The 23,927-nt window shown below is 49.3% G+C and overlaps 1 protein-coding gene across 1 annotated transcript; it reads right to left on the bottom strand.

The window, feature by feature from the left end:
- Nucleotides 1–21,611: 21,611 nt before the first annotated feature.
- LOC123191106 (uncharacterized) lies at nt 21,612–23,083 on the bottom strand. The gene has a single exon (XM_044603887.1). It carries the CDS (start codon nt 22,973–22,975, stop codon nt 22,106–22,108), a length of 870 nt encoding a protein of 289 aa, XP_044459822.1. The 5' UTR covers nt 22,976–23,083; the 3' UTR covers nt 21,612–22,105.
- Between the last annotated feature and the right edge of the window lie 844 nt (nt 23,084–23,927).

Raw genomic sequence — 23,927 nt, 5'->3', positions numbered from 1 at the left:
AGACCTCGTACGGCTTGGATTCATCAGGCGGAGTCAAAACTGGAGCAGTGATCAACTTCTCTTTCAAAGTGTTGAAAGCAATATCACACTCCGGAGACCAAACATACTTGACGTGCTTCTGAAGAAGATTTGAGAGAGGCTTCGCGATCTTAGAAAAGTTTTCGACGAATCTTCGGCAATAGCTTGCGAGACCGAGGAAGCTACGGAGTTGCTTCACGTTCTGAGGAGGTTCCCAATTAACAATTGCAGACACCTTCTCAGGATCCACGGCAATGCCCTTGGCAGAGATGATATGACCAAGATAAAGAACCTCGTCGAGCCAGAATTCACACTTGGAGAACTTGGCGTAGAACTGATATTCCCTCAACTCGTCAAGAACCAAACACAAGTGCTTGGCATGATCTTTCTTGTTCTTGGAGAAAACCAGAATGTCGTCGAGATAGACCAAAACGAAGTCATTAGTGTAGGGGTTGAAGATGAAGTTCATCATGCGAGAGAAAGTCGAAGGAGCGTTGGCGAGGCCAAAAGACATGACGGTGTATTCATATGACCCAAAGCTTGTCCTGAAAGCCGTTTTGGGAATATCTTGCTCACGAATACGGATCTGATGATAACCCATACGGAGATCAAGCTTGGAGAATACTTGAGCACCTTTGAGTTGTTCAAACAGCTCATTGATGTTGGGAAGTGGGTATTTGTTCTTGATGGTCTTCTTGTTCAATGGACGGTAATCAACACAAAGTCGGTCCGTTCCATCCTTCTTCTTCACAAAAAGAACACCACAACCCCACGGAGAAGAACTAGGCCGGATGAGACCCATTCTCTCTTGCTCATCGAGTTGTTTCTTCAGCTCCTTCAACTCTTCAGGTCCGAGCTTGTAAGGACGCTTGCACACAGGTTCCGTGCCGGGCTCAAGATCAATAACGAATTCAACTGGCCGGTACGGAGGCATTCCTGGGAGCTCTTCTGGAAAGACGTCTTGATATTCGCAAACGACTGGAATTTGCGAGATAGCATCCAGTTTACCCTTCTCATTGAGAGAAAACAGACGGATGGTATCATCACGAGCGGCAAAGACAATTACATCCTCAGACGAATGAGTCAATTGAATCTGCCTTGCAGCACAATCAAGCGGAGCCTTGTTCTTAGAAAGCCAATCCATCCCGAGAATAAGATCGATATCCGAGTTACCAAGAACCACCAGAGAAGAGAGAAACTTGTAGTCGCCCAAAGTGATAGTAACATCCGGAGCAATAGCGCTTGCATTCATGAATTTACCCGGAGAAACAACAGATAACTGTCTAGGCAAATCTTGTAAAGGCAACTCATGCTTAGAAACAAATGGTCTCGAGATGAAACAATGCGATGCACCCGTGTCAAAAAGAACTTTTGCAGGAATATCATTAACAGGAAGGTTACCCATGATGACATCTGATGAGTCCTCTGCCTGAGCTGCATTCATCAAATTGACCTTGGCGGACTTGGGGTTATGCTTGACCACAGCTGTACTTGCCGATCTCACAGGAGGAGGAGGAGGAAGACACCTCTGGTTGAGACACTTGTTGGCATAGTGGCCCTTCTGTTGACACTTGTTGCACGTGACCTCTGAAAGCGGACGGTGGTACGGAGCACTCGATCTTGGAGGTTGAGACGTAGACTTGTTCTGAAAGCCAGGGTTGGGTGTGTTGGGGAACGTTGCAGAAAACAAAAAATTTCCTACGGTTTCACCAAGATCCATCTATGAGTTCATCTAGCAACGAGTGATCGGATGCATCTACATACCTTTGTAGATCGCGAGCGGAAGCGTTCAAAGAACGGGGATGAGGTAGTGGTACTCGACGTGATCCAAATCACCGGAGATCCTAGCACCGAACGGACGGCACCTCCGCGTTCAACACACGTACGGTTAGCGTAACGTCTCCTCCTTATTGATCCAGCAAGGGGAAAGGAGAGGTTGAGGAAGATGGCTCCAGCAGCAGCATGACGGCGTGGTGGTGATGGAGCTGCAGTACTCCGGCAAGGCTTCGCTAAGCACTATGGAGGAGGAGGAGGTGTTGGAGAGGGAGAGAGAGGCAACCAAAGGCGTGGATCAAAAAGCCCTCCTTCCCCCACTATATATAGGAGGGCCTAGGGGGGGCGCCGGCCCTAGGAGATCCAATCTCCTAGGGGGGCGGCGGCCAAGGGAGGTTTCCCTCCCCCCCCCCCCAAGGCACTTAGGGGTGCCTTACCCTAGTGGGACTCTTTCCCCCTTGTGCCCTAGGCGCATGGGCCTCCAGGGGCTGGTGCCCTTGGCCCATGTAGGCCAAGGCGCACCCCCTTACAGCCCATGTGCCCCCCCCGGGACAGGTGGCCCCACCCGGTGGGCCCCCGGGACCCTTCCGGTGGTCCCGGTACAATACCGGTGACCCCGAAACTTGTTCCGATGGCCGAAATAGCACTTCCTATATATAATTCTTTACCTCCGGACCATTATGGAACTCCTCGTGACGTCCGGGATCTCATCCGGGACTCCGAACAACATTCGGGTTACTGCATATACATATCCCTACAACCCTAGCGTCACCGAACCTTAAGTGTGTAGACCCTACGGGTTCGGGAGACAGGCAGACATGACCGAGAAGACTCTCCGGTCAATAACCAACAGCGGGATCTGGATACCCATGTTGGCTCCCACATGCTCCACGATGATCTCATCGGATGAACCACGATGTCGAGGATTCAAGCAACCCCGTATGCAATTCCCTTTGTCAATCGGTATGTCACTTGCCCGAGATTCGATCGTCGGTATCCCAATACCTCGTTCAATCTCGTTACCGGCAAGTCACTTTACTCATACCGTAATGCATGATCCCGTGACCAGACACTTGGTCACTTTGAGCTCATTATGACGATGCATTACCGAGTGGGCCCAGTGATACCTCTCCGTCATACGGAGTGACAAATCCCAGTCTTGATCCGTGTCAACCCAACAGACACTTTCGGAGATACCCGTAGTCTGCCTTTATAGTCACCCAGTTACGTTGCGACGTTTGGTATACCCAAAGCACTCCTACGGTATCCGGGAGTTACACGATCTCATGGTCTAAGGAAAGGATACTTGACATTGGAAAACTCTAGCAAACGAACTATACGATCTTGTGCTATGTTTAGGATTGGGTCTTGTCCATCACATCATTCTCCTAATGATGTGATCTCGTTATCAATGACATCCAATGTCCATAGTTAGGAAACCATGACTATCTGTTGATCAACGAGCTAGTCAACTAGAGGCTCACTAGGGACATGTTGGTGTCTATTATTCACACATGTATTACGATTTTCGGATAACACAATTATAGCATGAATAAAGACAATTATCATGAACATGGAAATATAATAATAATGCTTTTATTATTGCCTCTAGGGCATATTTCCAACAGGGTGGGTGGGAAGAACCACTGCCACCTTTGCTCTTCTGATACGGCTGACGGAACGGAGGAGGAGGAAGCCAAAACTTCTGCTGCTTGGCCACTTGAGTAGAGGAAGAAGGAGTAGCATCTCTGACTCGCTTCTTGGAAGCATCATACCTCAACTGAGCAGCCTCTTGCTTTAGTGCCATGTTGTAGAACTCATCGTATCTCAACGGCTCAAAGAGGACAAGAGCGAGCTGAATTTCTTCTCGGAGACCACCCCTGAACTGATATATCATGCTCTTCTCATCAGGTACGTCCTGCTTGGCAAAGCGGGCGAGCTTCTGGAACAACTTTTTGTAGTCATAGACAGACAAAGAGCCTTGCTTCAAGTTGCGGAATTCCTCAAGCTTACTTTCAGTCACACTCTGAGGGATGTGATGAGCTCGGAAATCTCGACGAAAATCATCCCAAGTGATCAGACGTCCACCTCTGGAATCCTTGTACTGCTGTAACCACTCTGCAGCTTGATCTTTGAGTTGGAAGGAAGCGAACTTCACGAAATCTTCAGGCCTGACGTTGCTGCATTCAAAATGCTTGGACAGATCCACAAGCCAATCGTCAGCATCGGTTGCCTCAACACAATTGCTGAACGTCTTCGGCCCATTAGCAAGGAACTGGTTCAGTGTAGCAAAATGGTTCTGATTGTTGCCTTGATTCCCTTGACTGCCTTGATTGCGCTCTTGGAAGATTTGCATGATCAACTGCGCGTTTGCATTGGTTGCGGCCATCACAGCTTGCCAAGCCTCCGAAGCAGGTGGAGGTGGTGGCGGATCAGGATTCGGAGTCGTGCGTGTCGGAGGAGCCATCCTGAAGAGGTTGACCACCATTAGCACATTGATAGACAAATATTGAAGCTGAATCCAACGAAATGAAAAATAGCAACATGAAGTCTTCACATCCGAACAAAATGAACGAATGCATTTTTCTTGAAGTGGTCACATATCCCTAAATTGCGAAGCCACGTAGAATGAAGGTAGAAGAATTAAATCGACAAGGTACGGCTCAAGAACGAATAATCAGTAAGAAATCCCAATCTCAAACCAATATCCGTGGAAAAAGAACTAGAGCTACGAGAATTCCCACCTATGAAACTCCGGAAACTTTCCGGTTATGCAATCAGGTGTTGGGGATACAGGGGAAGCATAATATCTCACCCAAACTAGCAATTCCTACATCCAGTTGTATCCATACTTCAACATATAACCAAGAATCCTTCGAAAACCATCTACCTCAACCGTCGAAAAACATCCGTTATACAAGTTATGGCGATACTCCCGAACTCCCGCCCCAGTACTGGGTGGCGTCGAGGTGATCTCACCAACGAACTGCATAAAAGAGATTTTCGATGTTGGCGAACATATCTCAAGTATTTCAGAATTGCAACGATAAAATTATGATGACAACACCTCAGAGCTCAACTCCCCGGGACACTTCCACTAAACCCCTGACAGGAGGCACCAAGACAATGTTCTCATCATAAGCCATCGGAACGATTCCAAGATACTCGCGTGATCCTAAATTTTTTTAGTGAAATTTGAGAAGAGAAGAGTCAAAACTCTACGTCAGGATGCCTTACCAGAGCGATGAGGAGACTGGGAAGTAAAAAGAATTCCTAAGCTCTCCGATATATAATTCCTAAATGACTCAAAACATTTTTCTAGACACAACTCGGCTGCTAAAAACGATCAAGCAATGGGGCTCCTAAGGTCGGGGAAGGCTCTGATACCAACTTGTAACACCCTCGATGCGACTATATCTCCCACGTGTCGAGGCACGACTTAGAGGCATAATCGCATTGAAGGCATGTGTCGCAAGTCGGGTAATCATCACAAACATCCCATGTAATGTAGGTAATGAAAAGGGGCAACATAGTTGGCTTACACTCGCCATGTCAATCAAGTACATAAATAACATACATCATCCAAACACTCATGGTCCGACTACGGCGCCAAAATAAAAGACAACCCAACAAGTGACATGGTCCCGATCACCCCAACTGGGCACCACTACTGATCATCAGGGAAAGAAACATAGTAATGCTGAGAGTCCTCGTCGAACTCCCACTTGAGCTCGTACTCGTCACCTGGAGCGGAATCACCTGGACCTGCATCTGAAGTTATAGTATCTATGAGCCACAGGGACTCAGCAATCTCGCACCCTCGCGATCAAGACTATTTAAGCTTATAGGAAGGGGTAAGGCAGATGTATGTGGAGCTGTAGCAAGCGACTAGCATGTGTGGTAGCTAAAATATATGTAAAGAGAGCGAGAAGAGGAGGCAAAGCGCGAGCGAGAATCTAGAGTAACAACCTGCGCAAGCATAACTCCAACATCGTGTCCACTTCCCGAACTCCGCCGGGAAGGGGCCATCACGGTAACACACATGGTTGATTCATTTTAATCAAGTTAAGGTTCAAGTTATCTACAACCGGACATTAACAAATTCCCATCTGCCCATAACCGCGGGCACGGCTTTCGAAAGTTCAATCCCTGCAGGGAGTCCCAACTTAGCCCATAACAAGCTCTCACGGTCAACGAAGGAATAGACCTTCACCCGAGACGTTCCGATCAGACTCGGTATGCCGGTACAACAAGACATTTTGACAGGTTAAAACAAGACCAGCAACACCGCCCGAATGTGCCGACAAATCCCGATAGGAGCTGCACATATCTCGTTCTCAGGGCACACTCAGATGAGCCAGACGTTGGGTAGGCCAGCCCAGAGTTGCCCCTGGTAGCCCCGGACATCGCTCGGTTGGACCAACACTCAGAGGAGCACTGGCCCGGGGGGGGGGGGGGGGGTTAAAATAAGATGACCCTCGGGCTCCGGAAACCCAAGGGAAAAAGAGGCTAGGTGGCAAATGGTAAAACCAATGTTGGGCATTACTGGAAAAGCTTTAATCAAGGCGAACTATCAAGGGGTTCCCATTATAACCCAACCGCGTAAGGAACGCAGAATCCGGGAACATAACACCGATATGACGGAAACTAGGGCGGCAAGAGTGGAACAAAACACTAGGCGAGAGGCCGAGCCTTCCACCCTTCACCAAGTATATAGATACATTAAGATAACATAGCAATATAATGATATCCCAACAAGTAAATAAATGTTCCAACAAGGAACGGCTCCAATCTTCACCTGCAACTAGCAACTCTATAAGAGGGGTTGAGCAAAGCGGTAACATGGCCAATCAACGGTTTGCTAGGACATGGTGGGTTAGAGGTTAGCCATGGCAATTGGGAGGCTGACAAGCAAAAGGTAGGCATCGTAGCAATGGCATAGCAAGAGCGAGCAAACTAGCATAGCAAAGATAGTAGTGATTTCGAGGGTATGATCATCTTGCCTGCAAAGCTGTCAGAGCTGACTGGATCCTCAAAAGCACACTCAACGGGCTCCTCGTTAGCGAACTCGTCTCCTGGCTCTACCCAAACAAGACAAACAAGCAATAAGGATATAATCAACCACATGCAAGGATCAACAAAACGATGCAAAGATGATATGATATGCGGGATGCATATGCAAGATGTGACAGGACATGCATGAACCTGGCCTCAACTTGGAAAACCAAGTGTGCCACTGGAAAGAGGGGATGAAATCACTTGAAAACGATATAAAGATCATTGGAATCGAAGTTACGGTTTGAAAATGGCAAGCGTTTTAAGATATGACACCGGTCTGCGATTTACAGCAAGTAGGCATCTAAATGCAATGAAATGAACATGCTACAGCAATCGAACATGGAAACAAAATACATGGCAGGGAAGCATTCAAGATGCTTAACAAAAGACTAGCACTGAGCCACGGCCAATTCATCCATTATGAGGTTCAAACAAGCATGGCAAAAATGTAAATGCAAAACAGATTCCAGACTTAGTGAAATTAACACTTGTCTGAAATTCCAGATCATGAAGCCCTCTTCGGAGCAGCAAAACAACATGATACATGACCTGATTATAATAAGTAAGAACATGGCATGGAGCTACTCAACAAGATTAACAAAAGGCCCAAAGTGACCTGGGGCCAAAAGGGATCACAAAATATACTAACGAGCACACGAACGTAGCTAAAACACAATCAGTTTTCAGACTTAGTGAAAACTGAGACATGCTGAAATATAACTCACGAAGGCATGTAAACGAGCTCGATGCACTCACTACGATGCAAGTCATGGCAAGGCAAGCATATATCTATAAAGAAGGCACAAAATTCTAGCTAGACATGGCAAGAACAATGGCATAGCATGCACGGACCAACTACAATAGCATCGGCAAAATCGCAAACAAGTTGACGATCTGCCCAGATTCACCACGAAGCAAAAGTAGAGCTCGATTGACTCAAGCTAGGGCGATCCAAATAAGCCAACAAAGACATGGATGGATAGAGCATAACAAGATTAACAAAACTCCTTTACTGATCATCCTCAAAAGAGGCACGGATCACTAGGAATCAACATGAACATATGGCATCATGAACTAAATAATCCCAGACTTAGTGAAAACAGATTTACCGGGTGCCTCACTTTGCAAGCTTGCACAAGTCACCACACACATCCTAAAAATGCATGGGTTGCACCTCTGAAAAGATAACAAGATGCTTAACAAAACATATGAAGGACTCACAAGCATATCATGCACACAACAATCATAGCAAAAATGACAAAAGTCTAAGATGAACTAACAGATCTCACAATTAACTCATGAAGCCTCCTTCTAGCAGCATTTTGGGCATCAAGATTAACTCAAATGCAAATGATGCAATGGAATGAAATGATGTACTCGTCGAGACAAACATTTCGATATATTATATGCCCAAAACAGAGCTACGGATGCGGAGATATCACAGGTCAAAGTTTGCATAAAAATTAGTGAGAGAGGGGAAAAAGTCAACCCCTAGGTTTTTTTTGGATCTAGATCTGGCTCGTGCACTGTTCACGCCGGGGCACGAAAGTCGAGGACGGCCGGCGATGTCGAGGGAGCAGCCGGCGGTGAGGGGAGGAGGAGGAGGACGGCGGGGCCGGGCCGGATCCGGCGATGGGCGGCGGCGGACGACGAGGCGGGATCCCTGCAGGGCCGGGCGGCGAGGCGAGGTGGTGCGGCGCGGCCGGGGCGGCGATGGCGCGGTGGTGCGGCGCGGCGGCGCCGGCCACCGGGGCTTGGGGAGGCGGCGGTGATGGGAGCCGGTGGAGGCGGCGGGCGACGTGGGCCGCGGGGGCCGGGGTTGGGCCCGGCGGGCTTCGGCGATGTGGGGCGCGCCGGTGCCACGTGGCGCGCTGCTATTGGCGCTGGGGCGGCGGCGCGGTACAGCCCGGACATGTCCGTCGGCGCGGATGTGTCCGGCGCGTGAGGAGAGGGAGAGATCTAGGGTTAGGGGTGTTTTGACCCGGAATTTTTGGAGGGGGGTGTATATATAGGCATAGGGGGAGCTAGGAGAGTCCAAATGAGGTGCGGTTTTCGGCCACACGATCGTGATCGAACGCTCTAGATGATGGAGCTGAGTTTGGTGGGTTTTGGGTCAACTTGGAGGGGTGTTGGGCTGCAACACACACGAGGCCTTTTCGGTCCCTCGGTTAACCGTTGTAGTATCAAACGAAGTCCAAATGGTACAAAACTTGACAGGCGGTCTACCGGTAGTAAACCAAGGCCACATGGCAAGTCTCGGTCCAATCTGAAAATGTTTAATCCCCACACACGAAAGAAAGCTAGAAATGGCCACCGGAGGAGAACGAAGCGCCGGAATGCAAAACGGACAACGGGGAAAATGCTCGAATGCATGAGATGAACACGTATGGAAATGCAATGCACATAATGACATGATATGAAATGCATGAAAACGAAAACAACACACGGAGACAAAGACCCGAACCCGAGAAATAAATATAACTTAACGCCGGAAACGGCAAGAGTTGGAGTACAAATTGGGAAAATTATATCTGGGGCGTTACACGTTGGCGCCAGTGCTCGAGGTACGCCGCCTCCTGCGCCGACGTCGCCCCCATCAAGACGAGCGGCGTGCTGACCCATTCGCGCACTACTCCCGTCTAGGAGTAGCGCTCGATGGGCTCCGGCTCCGGCTCGGCTTTGACAGGGGACTGCGGGGCCACCGGCAGCAGGACGCAGTCGCCCGCCACGGAGAAGGCCATGGCCGCCTCATACACCGCCTCATCTTCCTCGACCGCTGCCGCCATGCGCCGCTCGTCCTCCTCGCTCTCCCGGTAGACGCCGCAATGGCCGCCTGGTAGGCGGCCTCCGCCTCCTGGTCCTCCTCGTGGACGACGAGCGGGGGCGGCGGCACGCTGCGGTCGACTTCGCGAATGCCGCGTTGCCTCGCCTTCTCGTGCTCGAAGGCGAACCATCGAGCCCAGTTGGGCCAGTCGGTTGCGTAGGCGGGGTCGCGTCGCTGCTCCGACGTCAGGAGCGCCTGCCGGCACCGCACCTCCTCCGCGTGTGCCCTAGCCGACCGCGACGCCGCCGGCACTGAGATCCTCTTCGGATCCAGGTGCCAGTCGTGCGACAGGGTAGCGTTGGGATACAGGAAAGGCACGCGGTGCTGCCAGTGCCACTCCACCTGGTGCACTGGCACGTTGACGCGCTGCCTCGGCCGGCGACCTGGCGCTGGCGGAGGCGGGAGGAACTCCGAGGGAAAAGGAACGGCGGGGGCCTTGCCCTAGGCCTTGCTGCTGCCGGCGCCGGAGAAGAGCCCCATTTGGCTTCGCTGGGGTGGCTAGGGTTTGCCGGCGACGGGAGAGCAGAGTGTGGCTAGATGGGGACGGAGACTAGCTAGAAGCGGATGAGGACGGCCTCGCCGCGTGGCCAGCTTAAAAAAGACGACCGCCATCGCTGACGCGTGGGCCCAAGGTCATAAAATAAGCTGACCAGAAAGGCCGCGGACAATTGGACGACCGTCAGGTGAGGGCACGGCGGACACCGAGAAGACGCGCGTGGTGTCCGTTCCGCATCCGCGCCGACGTATTTGGGACGTAAATTTAGGCCGTAAATGCACGCGAAGCAGACTTGATTTTGGTTTGGATCGGCGCATTGGGCCTTCTCTTTTGTCCGCACCGACCAAAGGAACGACTGACGGACGAAATAGATCGCTTCATTGAAATTGCTCTTAGTATCTCTTTCCGTTTTCTGAAACTATATATCTGATGGAGATACATACCATCACCTACACAAATCCCCGCAGGATCTAAAAACACCAGCTAGCCCGATCACGTGAGCGCCAGCATGCCATGCCGACTTTTCCTGGCATATCCCTTCCGTGCATGCATATACCAGGAGGAGGAGGATGCCTTGTCGCCGAGACCATATCCGATCTGTTACGCTCGTGGAAAGCTAGCCAGCTAGGCCACGCTGTCCGGCTCCACCAAGCGAATCGCACAGCACCCCATCGTTCGTGTTCGTCTCGGCGAACGTAGGTACAAGAGAAGGAGCAGGTGGCGAACCGGTTCGATGATTAGAGAGATTGTGGTATTCTAAACCCATCAAGGTTTAAATCTTGGTTCTTGTATTTATTTCTAAATTTATTTTAAAATTTTCGATGATGCGCATTTAGTGGGAGGAGACGTTCTCGTCGACGACGAGGCGCCTACGGTGAATTCGTAAATCTTAAGACGATATACCGGTTCAGTCTTTCGGAGGTGCTCATAGGGATAGAATGTGCGTATGTGCGTTCATAGAAGTGAGTGTATGCGCGTGTGTATGAGCGCTTGTCTCTGTGTTGATGTTAAAGAAAAGAGAAGAAGCAGGTGTTATTTTTATATGTGTAAAGCATTTGATTGAGACCCCGCAAAAAAAAAGCATTTGGTTGAGGTGTTCTTTTCAGACTTTGGTTGCGTTCTGTTCAAAAGATGGATTAGACAGCAGCAGGTTAAAAAAACTGGTCTAATCTAAGTTTGCGTGGTCGTGTCAAGGGGCTATTGTTTTGGGTGATTTTTGGCCATCTTTGTGGACCTGATAACTGAGCCCACCAAGGCTGTGTAGTGTGTACCGTGTACGTACGTGTAAGCAGCCTGGCTGCAGATGCATCTGCAAGATCAAGGTTGCCTTGTTACGAGTCGGCTCAGTATTGAGTGGTCGTTTTCTAATCCGTCCGCCCACCTCGTCTCGTCGCTCGATTTTGCCTTGTCGAGCTCTAGGTACGTACAGTCCCGTCGCAAATCTGACTTGCCAACCATATCTCCATACTGACAACAACAAATACTCCATGAGTAGTAAGTTCCAACTTCCAAGGTCGACTTTTCACACAAGGCTTGTCTCTCAAGAGCAATAATAAATTCCATTCGAAGGTTGACTCTTCCTGTCCCTCCACGATATTCAAAGGAGTACGTAGTAGTACTAAAAAGTTGTGTTTCGGTTCAAAAAATAGATGCTCCCTTTTGTCCAGTTCAAAAGAAAAGTTTTGTTTCACTTGTCTGAAACTTACCTTGCAAGTGTCGTGCTTGAAAAGGAGCCACGTAGTTGGACCCGTCGCCAAGTGAAAAACACGGCACACAACTGTTCCGTCCGTGCGTGAAAGGAATGTGTTGTTGGGAAACAGTTGGAGTAGCAGGTGGCAGATGGCAACCTACTCCCTCGGTTTCTAAATACTTGTTTTTCTAGACATTTCAAATGATTACAACCTACGGATATACGTGGACATATTTTAGAGTATAAATTCACTCATTTTGCTTTGTATGTAGTCATTTGTTGAAATATCTAAAAAGACAAATATTTAAGAACGGTAGGGTTTAGTATGATCGTATGCTATTAAAATCGGCCCCGTGCTCTGCCTCCGCGGCGGCTGAGGCTGATGCACACCGGCCAGCAGGTTTGTTTATTCCAAGGAGGAAGAATACGCGTCGCCATCAGTCATGCGCATAAAAATCATCAAGGCTAACCATACTTAAAAAAGAGATATTGGAGGGGAAAACGCACGACCGGTCAATCTACGGGTGCATGAAGTGAACTGTCGCCACCTTTCTAGAATGAATGAATGGCGAGTTCGATCGCGTACCTACGCTGTTGCCATCGTTCGTCTCTTCCGTAACATGAAGCAAACGAAATCTCTTTTCCTTCTGCTTGGATGCGTAGGCAGCGGCCAAGTATAATAAGATGGCCCACACTAAATTAGTCCCGTTTAGAGTGCGTCAATTCAGCACTGACAGAACATTGTTTTCTGTCCACCTATTTGTGGCTGCCACCAGCGCAGGAGATAAACCGGCGTTAATGGAATCATTTACACATATGTGCTCCTACACGGAAAGTGCCGAGCCTGATCTTGAACGATAGCAAAAAGAAGCAGGGGGCGAAACAGAGCAAGGAGTTCGTTCAGTTTGGTCACTGGAGCTCGGGAAAGAGAGAGAAGAAAATCTAGTTGTGATAAGTGGAATCATCATGTCGGACATGCTAGAGAATGCATGCCCATGCCTTCATGCTTGGCATGAGTACAATAATACTATAAGGTTGACCTTGCACACAGGACTTGTCTTGGAGGGCTAGTATATGAATTCCACTCCAAGGTTGACTTTTCCCCTTCACGGTGGTCGGCAGTGAGAGTGCCCTGTGTGAAGCCTTGGAGGCGTGGCCAAAGTGGAAACCGCGGCGATACACGCACCACTCGGAGGAGCAGACGGTCGGCATACGCCAATGGTTCCATGGACGGATGGACCATACGTAACGTAGCCTAATGCTATACGATTTTCATTTCAATTGTTTTGCTAGCTAGGGTTCGGTTTTGATCGTGCAGTATTAAAACCGGCCGCGTGCTCCGCGGCGCCGGCTGCATCCGGCCGGCGGGTTTATTCCAACCACAAAGAATATGGGTTGTCATCACGCGTACGCTTATAAATATCCTAGAAATGGACGGGAAAATTGGGTGGTCAATATATGGGTGAATTTTCGCCACCTTTCTAGAACGGGGAATAACATCGACGATGCGGTGAAGAGCTGCCGGAGTCGGCGTGGTGAGCACAATATCATCGACGTAGAGTAGGAAGAGTGCCGTGCTCGCGCATTGCCGAAGCGTGAACAGGAAAGAGTCGGAGCGGGTGGCCGCGAACCCGATGGTCTTGAGGTAGCCACTAAAGCGGAAGAACCACGCCCTGGGTGCCTACTTGAAGCAGTACAACGACTTAGAGAGCCGACAAACATGGTGCAGGCGCTCAGAATCGACGAAGCCAGCTGGTTGGGGACAGTACTCCTCTTCTTCAAGGTTCCCATGCAAGAACGCATTGGAGACGTCGAGCTAATGAACTGGGCAGCCGCGCGACGCAGCCAAAGTAAGCACGATGCGGATGGTGGCGGGCTTGACCACCGGTGAGAAGTTCTCGCCATAGTCGATGCCGACGCGCTGGCGAAAGCCACAGACCACCTAGCGCGCTTTGTAGCAAGCGAGGGAGCCATCGGGGTTGAGCTTGTGCTTGAAAATCCACTTGAAGGTGATGAGGTTGGCTCGGGCCGGGCGCGGCACCAGCTCCTGCATTGCATTTAAGAAGAGAGTTGGTCTAGTCAATGAGAAATACCGGACCCAAGAACCAAATAAGACCTGGCAACTGGGCCCACCGAGGAGCTGTGCTGGCACCTGTAAGTAAGGCTGGTCATAGTGGGGAGTAACCTAGACTAGTATCATGCATATGACACTAGTCTAAGTTAGTACCTTCATAATGCAAAGTAACATAATAGTATTATTATAGATAGCTTAATTTAGACTGGTCATAGTGGGGAGTAACTTAGACTAGTGTCATGCATATGACACTAGCCTAAATTACTACCTTCATAATGCAAAGTAACATAATAGTAGTAACTTAGATGGCTTCATTAATTACCTTGTAGATTCATCTTGTCTTGAAAACCGCTATGTTACAATAACATATTATGTTACCACTTCTCATTAATTACTTGCCACGTAAGTAAAAAAAAATTAAAGTGCGCTATTTTAGTAGCTAAGTTAGTCCCACTATGACTAGCCTGAGCAGCGTGGCTGCAGAGCCAACTGAAAGATCAAGATTGCCTTGCTACACGTCGGTTCAGTAACGACCGGTCGTTTTCAATCCATCCATCCGCCCACCTCGTCTCGTCGCTCGATTTTGCCTACTCGAGCTCTACGTGGCGTCTCGTCGCAAAACTGACTTGCAATGCATATCTCCACTGGCGGAGGAGCCCAGTGGGCAAGGTGTGGCGGCCGCCACACCTTGGTACAGCACCAATTTTTTTTATACATATAAGCATGCACGTTTTCTTGGCGGTAATACTTAAGCATATAGTACTGCTTGTTGGTTTTAGACCACAGTAGATCGATTCGCCCAAGCAAACCTAGATGGAAGCACACAAGCTAGATCGGAAGCACACAAGCAGACAGCTTGATTGATGTGCTGCCTAGCACATGTACACGTAGACGTGCTCGAACTGGCTCGCTTCTGCTGAACAACAATCGGATCGATTCTCTCGGCGTCTCGCTCTTGATGGATCTCTCATAACTTGGCGATAAAAAAACAGAATGGAGAAAATTTTGCTGGTGCGTGTAATTTGCATTTTTTGGGTTATTCTTTTCCTTGATATGTACTCCCTCCGTTCAAAAAAGTTTGTCCCTTAAATGGATGTATCTAACACTAACTTGGTGCTAGACATATCCATTTGTGGGACAACCTTTTTCGGACGGAGAGAGTATATATAAGAGTACATGACTGACTAGCGGTGCCCTTTCACCAAAAAAAGAAAAGACTGACTACCCGTGCCAACGCGTCACGGACTTCGCTACCAACACAACATGACCCGGTGTTCAGTTTAATATATGGGATGAGTATGAGGTGTGCCGGACAGCTAAATAATTTGATGGTGTATTACATTGAAAAAAATGATATTCAAATTGATATATTGCTATAATTAAGGAAGACCTTGAGAAGGAGGATATGGCACTGCCATTGCATGCATCTTCTAGATGCCATTGAAAGCTTTAGTGCAGTGTGAATTGACTATTATGTTTGTGCATCAAATTTTTTTAGTTGACAGTTCGCCACACCTTATTTTTTTTCGTCCTCCGCCTCTGCATATCTCCATACTTACTACAACAACAAAGAGTAAGTTCCAAGGTTGACTTTTCACACTAGGCTTGTCTTGCCAGAGCAATAATAAATTCCACTCAAAGGTTGACGCTTCCTCCTCCACGATATTCAAAGGAGTACGTAGTAGAGAACTGCCTTGTACTAGTAAAATGTTTTGTTTCAGTTCAAACAACACGGTTGTGGACGCTCCTTTTTTTTTCAGCTCAAAAGAAAAGTTTTGTTTCACTTGTCTGAAACTTACCTTGCAAGTCTCGTGCTGGAAGAGCAGCCACGTAGTTGGGCCCGTCGCCAAGTGAAAAACACGGCACGCGACTGTTCCGTGTGTGAAGAGAATGTACTACTACTACGTATTCTTGGGAAACAGTTGGAGGAGCAGGCGGGCAGGCGACAGATGGCAAAGGTTCATGGACGGTACTACGTAGATTGCTACTCTACGATTTCATCAATTGTTTCGGTATAAGGTCCGGTTTTGATCGTACGCTATTAAAATCGGCCCCGTGCTCCGCCTCCGCGGCGGCTGATACACATCGGCCAGCAGGAACGGGTTGTGTTTTTTTTTTTTTTTGACAACAAGCAGGTTCGGGTTGTTTATTCCATTCCAAGGGGGGATAATACGCGTCGCCATCAGTCGTGCGCTTAAATCATCAAGGCTACTACTAACAGTATACTTTAAAAATTGGAGGGGGAAATGCATGACCGGTAAATCTCCGGGTGAATGAATGAAGTGAACTGTCGCCACCTTTCTAGAATGATGAGTGGCGGTTGCCATGTGGAATCGTTCATCTTTTCCGTAACATGGCGTACGTACGCCCGTTGTTTTGGACCTTTGGCTCAATGAGCGCGCAATGATCCCCTGGTTAAGCAAACAAAATCCCTTTTCGTCCTCGCCGAAAAGAGGAAGGAGATCTTTTGTGGCACCACGCAGGAAAGGAAAATGCATGGTAGGTCGCTCAGTAGTTGTTGGTAGTGTTAAACTTGATTTTCTCTGTTGGGCGCACTTTAGGTAAAACTGCCAGGATGCGTCGGCGGCACAACAATAATTTAATTTGTGTGTGTAGTGTACCCAAGGCTTCTTGGCTCTTTATCCGGCAAAAAAAGAAAAGAAAATGCCTCTTATCTCTTTGCCGAAGAAAAAAAAAGATATATTAGACATCCGTCCATACATCATGTGTGGCGTGTGGATGCAGCTACTTCCTGCCACACGCCCAACAAGTGCTACTCATGTTCACTCCGCGTGTGCGGCGCGAAGCAAAAATACCCACATGTCATGTCGCAACTACGTTAGGTACCCCGCGGGATGACGATTTAGTTACCATCCGGAATGGCAGATGTAGTTATCCGGGATGACAAATGTAGTTGTAAAAGCATGACAACCCTATCTGTTTTAGTTAACTATAATTGCATTGTCTAATTTTATGGTAGTTGCCGCGTGTAATCAAACTATAGTTGCCGTGTGTGATTAACTACTTGTCACACATGGTCAAACAGTAGTTGCCTTGTGTGTTTACCTAGTTGCCACGTGTGGTCCAACCATAGTTGCCATGTACGGTTAATCACAGTTGCCATATGTGTTTGTCTGGTTGCCACGTAAGCGCAACTGCAATTGCCGTCTAGTAACAAATCAAAGTTGTCATGTGTGTTTACCTAGTTGCCACGTACGCGTAACTGCAGTTGTCATCCAATAACGTACGAGTGTCACGTAGGCGAAAAGCAATTCGCCCACACGCGCGTGGACTAGGTTGTGGCTGTGTGGGCAGAAACTAATTCGCCCACACAACGCAGCAGGCAAACCTCGTGGTGCAGGGCGTGTGGGCAAACTCTCCAACGCCTACACACCAGCTCCGTCCTACGTGACACGCAAAATCCGCCTTAATGTGTTAAGATTCGTGTAAACTCGACTGAAGGATGATCCACGCGTTTAGGCGAGTTGCAAAACTGTAACACGTGTTGGCGTTAGTATTTTCAAGAAAATATATGTCTTAGGACATCTTCAACACATACCCTTAAAATGGACACATTATCCATCCACAAGCGCACACTGATGGGAGACGATCATCCAATCGCGTGTCTCAAACGTCCAATTTAATACATTCAAAACTGAATTTGAACAAGTCAGATCATTTTTATTTAAACTAGAGCAAATCATGACATTTTGACATATTTCATTAAATAAAAGTTAATCTAGTCTAAATCTTCGTCGGGCGTCCGTGTCCTAGTTCATGTTGTTCCTCATATCTGGCAGCACATTGAGTTCATGATCAAGTGGTCGAGCCGGTGCCACGATATGGCGCGGCTCCTGTATCGCCATCTGTTGACTCCTTTGGGCGCACGTTTGTGGATAAATACTATGTCCATTTTGGGGGTTGGCGTTGGCCATGCCCTCATGCATGTGCATTTGGAGTTGGAGAAAGGAAATACAAGATCCTATAATTGACTTTTGCTACACACTCCATATTGGTCAGTGGTCAAAACTCTCGGGAAAATGAACCGTTGAGTACTACTTCCTCCGTTCAGAAATACTTGTCCTAAAAATGATTGTACCTAGACTTATTTTAGTTATAAATACATTCATTTTATCTATTTTTAGGGCAACTATTTCCGGACGGAGGCCTTGACCTGCAGCTTCTTTTCCTTTTGTTAAAAATTAGGAGTACTACCTTGCCTGTCCTGGTTTGTTCATTTCCAAATAGTCGCCAGGTGGTGGTCTGATCTGTGTGCACCATCGTCGACGAGAAAGAAACACGGGCGGAATATCATGGTTCCGTGTGCCCAAGAAACACTCCCTGGCGACAGATTGCGCCACCTAGCTGAGCTCACACAATAAGGGTTTCTTTGATTCAAAGGATTTTCATAGGATCTTTGAAGGATTAGAATTCTTAGGAATTTTTCCTACGTTGATCGTTTGATTCGTAGGATTGAATCATGTAGGATTTTTACCTAAGGATTTATTTGTACTACATTTTACAGGAATTCTAACATCCACTCCAACCTCTTGGAAGAAATCCTTTGTTTTTCCCGTGACACAATCAAACAAACTCAAATTCTATAGGAATACAATAGACATGCCATTTCAATCTTACGTTTTTTCTATTCTTGTGTTTTTGCAATCCTATGAATGAAAGAGGCCCTAAACGACTTCTTCAATGGTTTCGGGTTGGTGTTGGGCGAGGAACCAACTGGACGCACAACCTCCGGTCGGTCGCCGTCGCGGTCGCCCCAGCCTCGGATATACTACTACAGTACATTGTGAGTATGGGTCCCACCCAAGCGTGCGCCTAAACCTTAAATATTCTCGTGGAAAAAATTAGTCCCGTTTAGACTGCGTCAATTCAGGATTTGGTTGATGGTTGTTTTCTGTCCACCTTTTTGTGGCTGCCACCAGCGCAGGAGATAAACCGGCGTTAATGGAATCATTTACACATATGTGCTCCTACACGGAAAGTGCCGACCCTGATCTTGAACGATAGCAAAAAGAAGCAGGGGGCGAAACAGAGCAAGGAGTGCATGGAATCATGTCGGACCTAGCAGAGAATGCGTGTCAATGGCTCCAAGCTTGGCATGACTTTGGACACGAGATGTAAATTCCACTCCAAGGTTGACTTTTCCTGCCCTCCACGATGGTCGGCCTTGAGAGTACCTTGTGTGGAGCCTTCGGCCTTGGAGCCGTCGCCATGTGAAAACCACGGCGGTACACGCACCACTTGGAGGAGCCGGCGGTCGGCAGACGGCAATGGTTTCATGGACGGATGGACCATACGTAACGTAGCCCACTGCTCTGCGATTTCATTTCAATTGTTTTGCTAGCTAGGGTTCGGTTTTGACCATGCACTATTAAAACCATCGTGAATATGCGTCGCCATCGCAGCGCGTACGCTTATAAATATCCTGAAAATAGACGGGAAAGTTGGCCAGTCAATTTACGGGTGAATTTTCGCCACCTTTCTAAAACGGGAAATAACAACTTCACGTACTACGTCGCCATCTGCAATCGCTCAACGGCACACGTTAGTAGTACCAACACATCAGCCTCGGAGTGGGAACCAACGCTCATTTCCCACGTTGTGTGCTTCCAATTCCAAACTCGCTGCCGTTCGTGTGATGAAGAAAATCAGGACAAAGGAAAATATCACCCGAGGAAAAGAAGTGACTGTACACAGATTTGTTCGCAAGGTGGTCAACGCTCGGGAAAATTTACTGTTACTGCCCTGCCTTGCAACTTCTTTTCCCCTTATGTAAACTTGCCTTGCAAGCAATGTTTTTTTATTTCGGAAACAAAATAATATCAAACCTCATCGGAATATGCGAAAATTTAGAAACTTCGCATATTTCAGGAATCATTTCGGATTTCGAGATTTCAAATTTCACTTAATTTTAATGAACTCAAATATAATTTAAGTTTATGTTGAAATCAGTTTGAATCTGTCTTGAAAAATTCGGGGTAAAATTATTTTGGATCCCACTGAAATATACAGAACTTCAAAAATTTTATTTCGAACCCTGCTTGCAAGTGCTGTTTGTTCATTTCCAATAGTCGCTAGGTGGTGGTCTGGTCCGCACCATTATAGTAGACGAGAAAGAAATACGGGCAGCTCCGTGTGCCCTAGGAACAGTCTTTTTTTTAGCGTTAGCCCTAGGAATAGTTGGCTGGCGGCAGATGACCAGGATTGCTCTGATAATAATCGTGTCACGAGGATGCCCCCTACCTGAGCTCACACAATAAACGAGTTCAGTGTTTTGAGGTTAGTGTTGGGCGAGGTTAGTGTCAGTCGCCGTCGGCCCAGCCGGCTGCTGTTCGGATATGCATTGTGAATATACGTCCCTATCAAGCGTGTGCTTATCCCCTCAAAAAAAAATCAAGCGTGCGCTTAAACCTTAAATATCCTCGCGGAGAAAATTAGACCCGTTTAGAGTGCGTCAATTTAGGAGGCATCTTTTTGTGGCTGCCACTAGCGCAGCAGAGAAACAAGGACCGGTGGAATCATTTGCACCACATATACCCCCTCAGTCCGAAAATATTCAGAAAGACCTCATCTTCATCAGTTTATTCAGTTCACTCATGATACTAATGCTAGAATCTTTAAGTTTATAAGGGAGAACAATAGGATTGCTCACAAGCAGGCTCAGGGTACTTACAATCCTTTTGATGTTGGAAATTGCTTATATACCTGCTTAGGTGTGCGTCATGATGTTTCTAATTGCCCTCTAAAAGCTATTATCAGCTCTCTTAATGTGCATTCTTGCACATTGATGTTAGTGACCTGTCTTTGAAGTATGGAATAAAGTTTTATATTGCCAAAAAAAAACAGAGCAAACAGTAGTGTATACTCATTCAGTGAGTCCCTTGGGTCTTTGGAAGAAGAAGAAGAAGAAAAATCAAACTGTGATGGTAGCAGCCGCTGTTCTACACACAGAAGTACTACTTAGAATCATGTGGGACCTATCAAGGGAGTGCGTGCCCAAGCTTGGCAAGAGCAAAATACAAGGTTGACTTTGCACACGAGACTTGTCTTGCAAGAGTATATAAACTTCCATTCCAAGGTTGACTTTTCCTGCCCTCCATGGTGGTTGGTGGTCAGAGTACCCTTTGTGAAGCTTGCTTCGTACTCAGCCTTGGAGCCGTCGCCAAGTGAAAACCACGGCGGTACACGCACCACTGTTCCGCATGGCCCGAGAACAGGCACTTGGAGGAGCGGACGGTGGACAGATGGCAATGGTTTCACGGACCATATTCATTTCAATTGTTTTGCTAGCTAGGTTGGACGGTGACGGAGAGTATGCGTCGCCATCGCGCGTACAATGCTTATAAAAATATCCGAGAGACGGACGGGATACTGGCCGGTCAGTGTACGTGCGAATGGCGGAACTGTCGCTACCTTTCTAGAACGGGGAATAACAGCATCACGTACTGGAGCTTCAAAAAAAAACATCACGTACTACGTCGCCGTCTGCTATCGCTCAACGTCACACGGCAGCGGTAGTACCAACACATCAGCCTCGGCGTGGAAACCAACGCTCATTTTCCACGTTGCCTGCCTCCCAACTCGCAGCTCTTCTTGTGGTGCCAAGGAAAATATCAGAAGAAAAGAGAAGACAGTACACAGAATTTTTGGCACGGTGAAATTCATGTTTCTTCATCTGCATATACCACTTCGATATACCAGAAACAACTACCAATATCGCCCATAATCCACTGGGCTCTCTCTCTCTCTCACTCACTATCTCTCTCTCACTAAACAAAGGAAAAGAAAAAGAAAAAAAACAGAGAAGGATTCCAGAGGGAGGGAGGGATGGATCTGCGGACTCGTCCAACAGCCCGGACGGACACGCGCACCACACCAGCTGTCACACAGCACTAGCACAGCCCAGCCCAGCCACCCCAGCAAAACACGGAACATAAACAGAAAGAAATCTTCCAGCCGGAACGTGTCCAGCCGGGCACCGCGCAGGCGGGCAGGCAGCCTCCTCTCTTCTCTTCTCTTCTCTGGAGTCGTCGCCTTCGCTTGTCCTCTGCTCCTCCTCCCCCAGTGCACAAACCCCGCACGCAACCATGGCCCAATTCCCCTTTTGCTTTTCTACACCTTCTTCTACTAATTAACGGACGGACGGGCGGGCGGCTAGTAGCAGAGCGGCGTCAGGCCTGGATGGAGGAAGGACGGCAGATGGCGGCCGGCGGTGGGCTGAAACGGCGGCGGCGGCGACGGGGTCGGCGACGGGGATCTCCTGGCAGTGGACGGGCGCTCGATTGGGCCAACCGGGGAGCGGAACCCCACGGTGACCGCGTCGCGCACGCACCAGTGGAACGCCGGCTCGCGCAGGCCCAGCGCGGCGGCCGCCTCGCAGTCGGGGCAGGGCGTCGAGGGGCGCGCCGGCCACAGCGCCGCCGGCGGGTCGTCGAGGAGCGGCGGGAGGAGGTACGGATCCGGCGCCGCCGTGCTCATCATGTACCACTCGTGCTGCCGCTGGAGCTCCCGCAGCTGCGCCTCGTAGTCCCACCCGCCGAACGCGGCCACCGGGGACGCGGCGCCCGCCAGGGACGCCAGATCCGTCGACGGGAGGCGCTTGAGGATGGTCCGCTCCGAGGCCATCGTGGGCGCCATCAGCAGCGGCTGCTGAGGCCCCGCCCCCGCGCCCGCGCCCTTCCTGTCGCGCCTGGAGCGGCCCCCGCGGCGGTCGCGGCGCGAGCGGCGGAGCCCGGCGAGGACGTAGCAGCCGGCGCCCTCGCGGGCCACGGCGGCGGCGAGGTCGGCGCCCTCGTCGAGCGGCACGCGGCGCTGGCGCCGCGGCCGGGCCAGGGACGCCGAGATCTGCTGCGGGGCGACGCCGACGCGGTCCGCCACGACCGCCTGCAGCTTCCGCACGCCCAGCGACGGCTGCACGGTGACCGTGCCCAGGTCCACGCTCCGCTCGCCGTCCACGAACACCACCTGCAGCACGGCGCCGCCCGCGCCTCCCGGCGGCGGCGAGGTCGACTCCATCTCGCCCATCGCTCCGAGCCTCTCGACGACTGGACTAGACTAGCAGCGGGTGGGCATCGGCGGTGGCGTGGGTCGGAAGTCTGTGGGGAAGGGGAAGGGGAATTGGAATTGGAATTGGGACGGGGAGGAGGGGGGAGCGGGGGGTTATATACAGGGATTGAAGGCGGTTGGGTTGGGCTGGGCCAATGGTAATGGCGGTGGGGCCGGAGGGGGGGAAGTGGTCTCTGTCTTTCCTTGCGAGCCAAGGCAAGAGGGCGCGGCACGGGATCCAGGGAAGGAATGGGAAGGTGCTGGTGCGTGGGCCACCGACTGACTGACCGGGGTCGCAGGGCGCCACGTCGGAGGGCGAAACGTGCGAGGGGGTGCGCGGCCAGGCTCGCGCCAGCGGGGCGCGGCGGCACGCGCGGTGGTGGGGCAGTGATGGGTGGATGGATGGATGGACTGGTCACTGCCGTGGCGTGCTGAGGCGTTTCACGTGACGCGGCCATGGCTTTCGCGTGACAAACGCGTCGCCTCGCAGGCCGCTGCGCCTGCATCGCCGCTCCCTGATTACGATTTTTTTTCCTCCTGAGAAACATAATCGAATTATTTTAGGAAACACTAAATATAAGTGCAACATCGACACAAAACGTATTAATTCATACGCAGACCCACAAGGCATTTCTGGACCCCGATAATGCCTGATCGTTCGGCCTAGGTCGATGCCTCGTTCACTGCCATAATTTACAATTTGGACGGCAGTGGAGCTACAGAAGGTGAAAAGAATACTGGAAATGGACTTTTGGTGCCCTGACTAAATTATACCCATAACAAATAAAAATTGCCATGATTTTTCACAACAAGTGAGATTTCCAAAAAAACTGATGGTCGAGTAGAACAAAATATTTACAATTTTGCATGATGTTGTATTTTTATAATGCCAAGTTTACAACATTTTTATTTCTAAAACAAAAGTTATAAG

The sequence above is a fragment of the Triticum aestivum genome, chromosome 2A, assembly GCF_018294505.1.
Source record: "Triticum aestivum cultivar Chinese Spring chromosome 2A, IWGSC CS RefSeq v2.1, whole genome shotgun sequence".
NCBI classification, from domain to species: domain Eukaryota; kingdom Viridiplantae; phylum Streptophyta; class Magnoliopsida; order Poales; family Poaceae; genus Triticum; species Triticum aestivum.
This window is presented reverse-complemented; position numbering and strand designations above follow the sequence as displayed.

Excerpts from the sequence above, each read along its gene's own strand:
- LOC123191106 (XM_044603887.1), bottom strand. The coding sequence starts at position 22,975 with ATGGGCGAGATGGAGTCGACCTCGCCGCCGCCGGGAGGCGCGGGCGGC.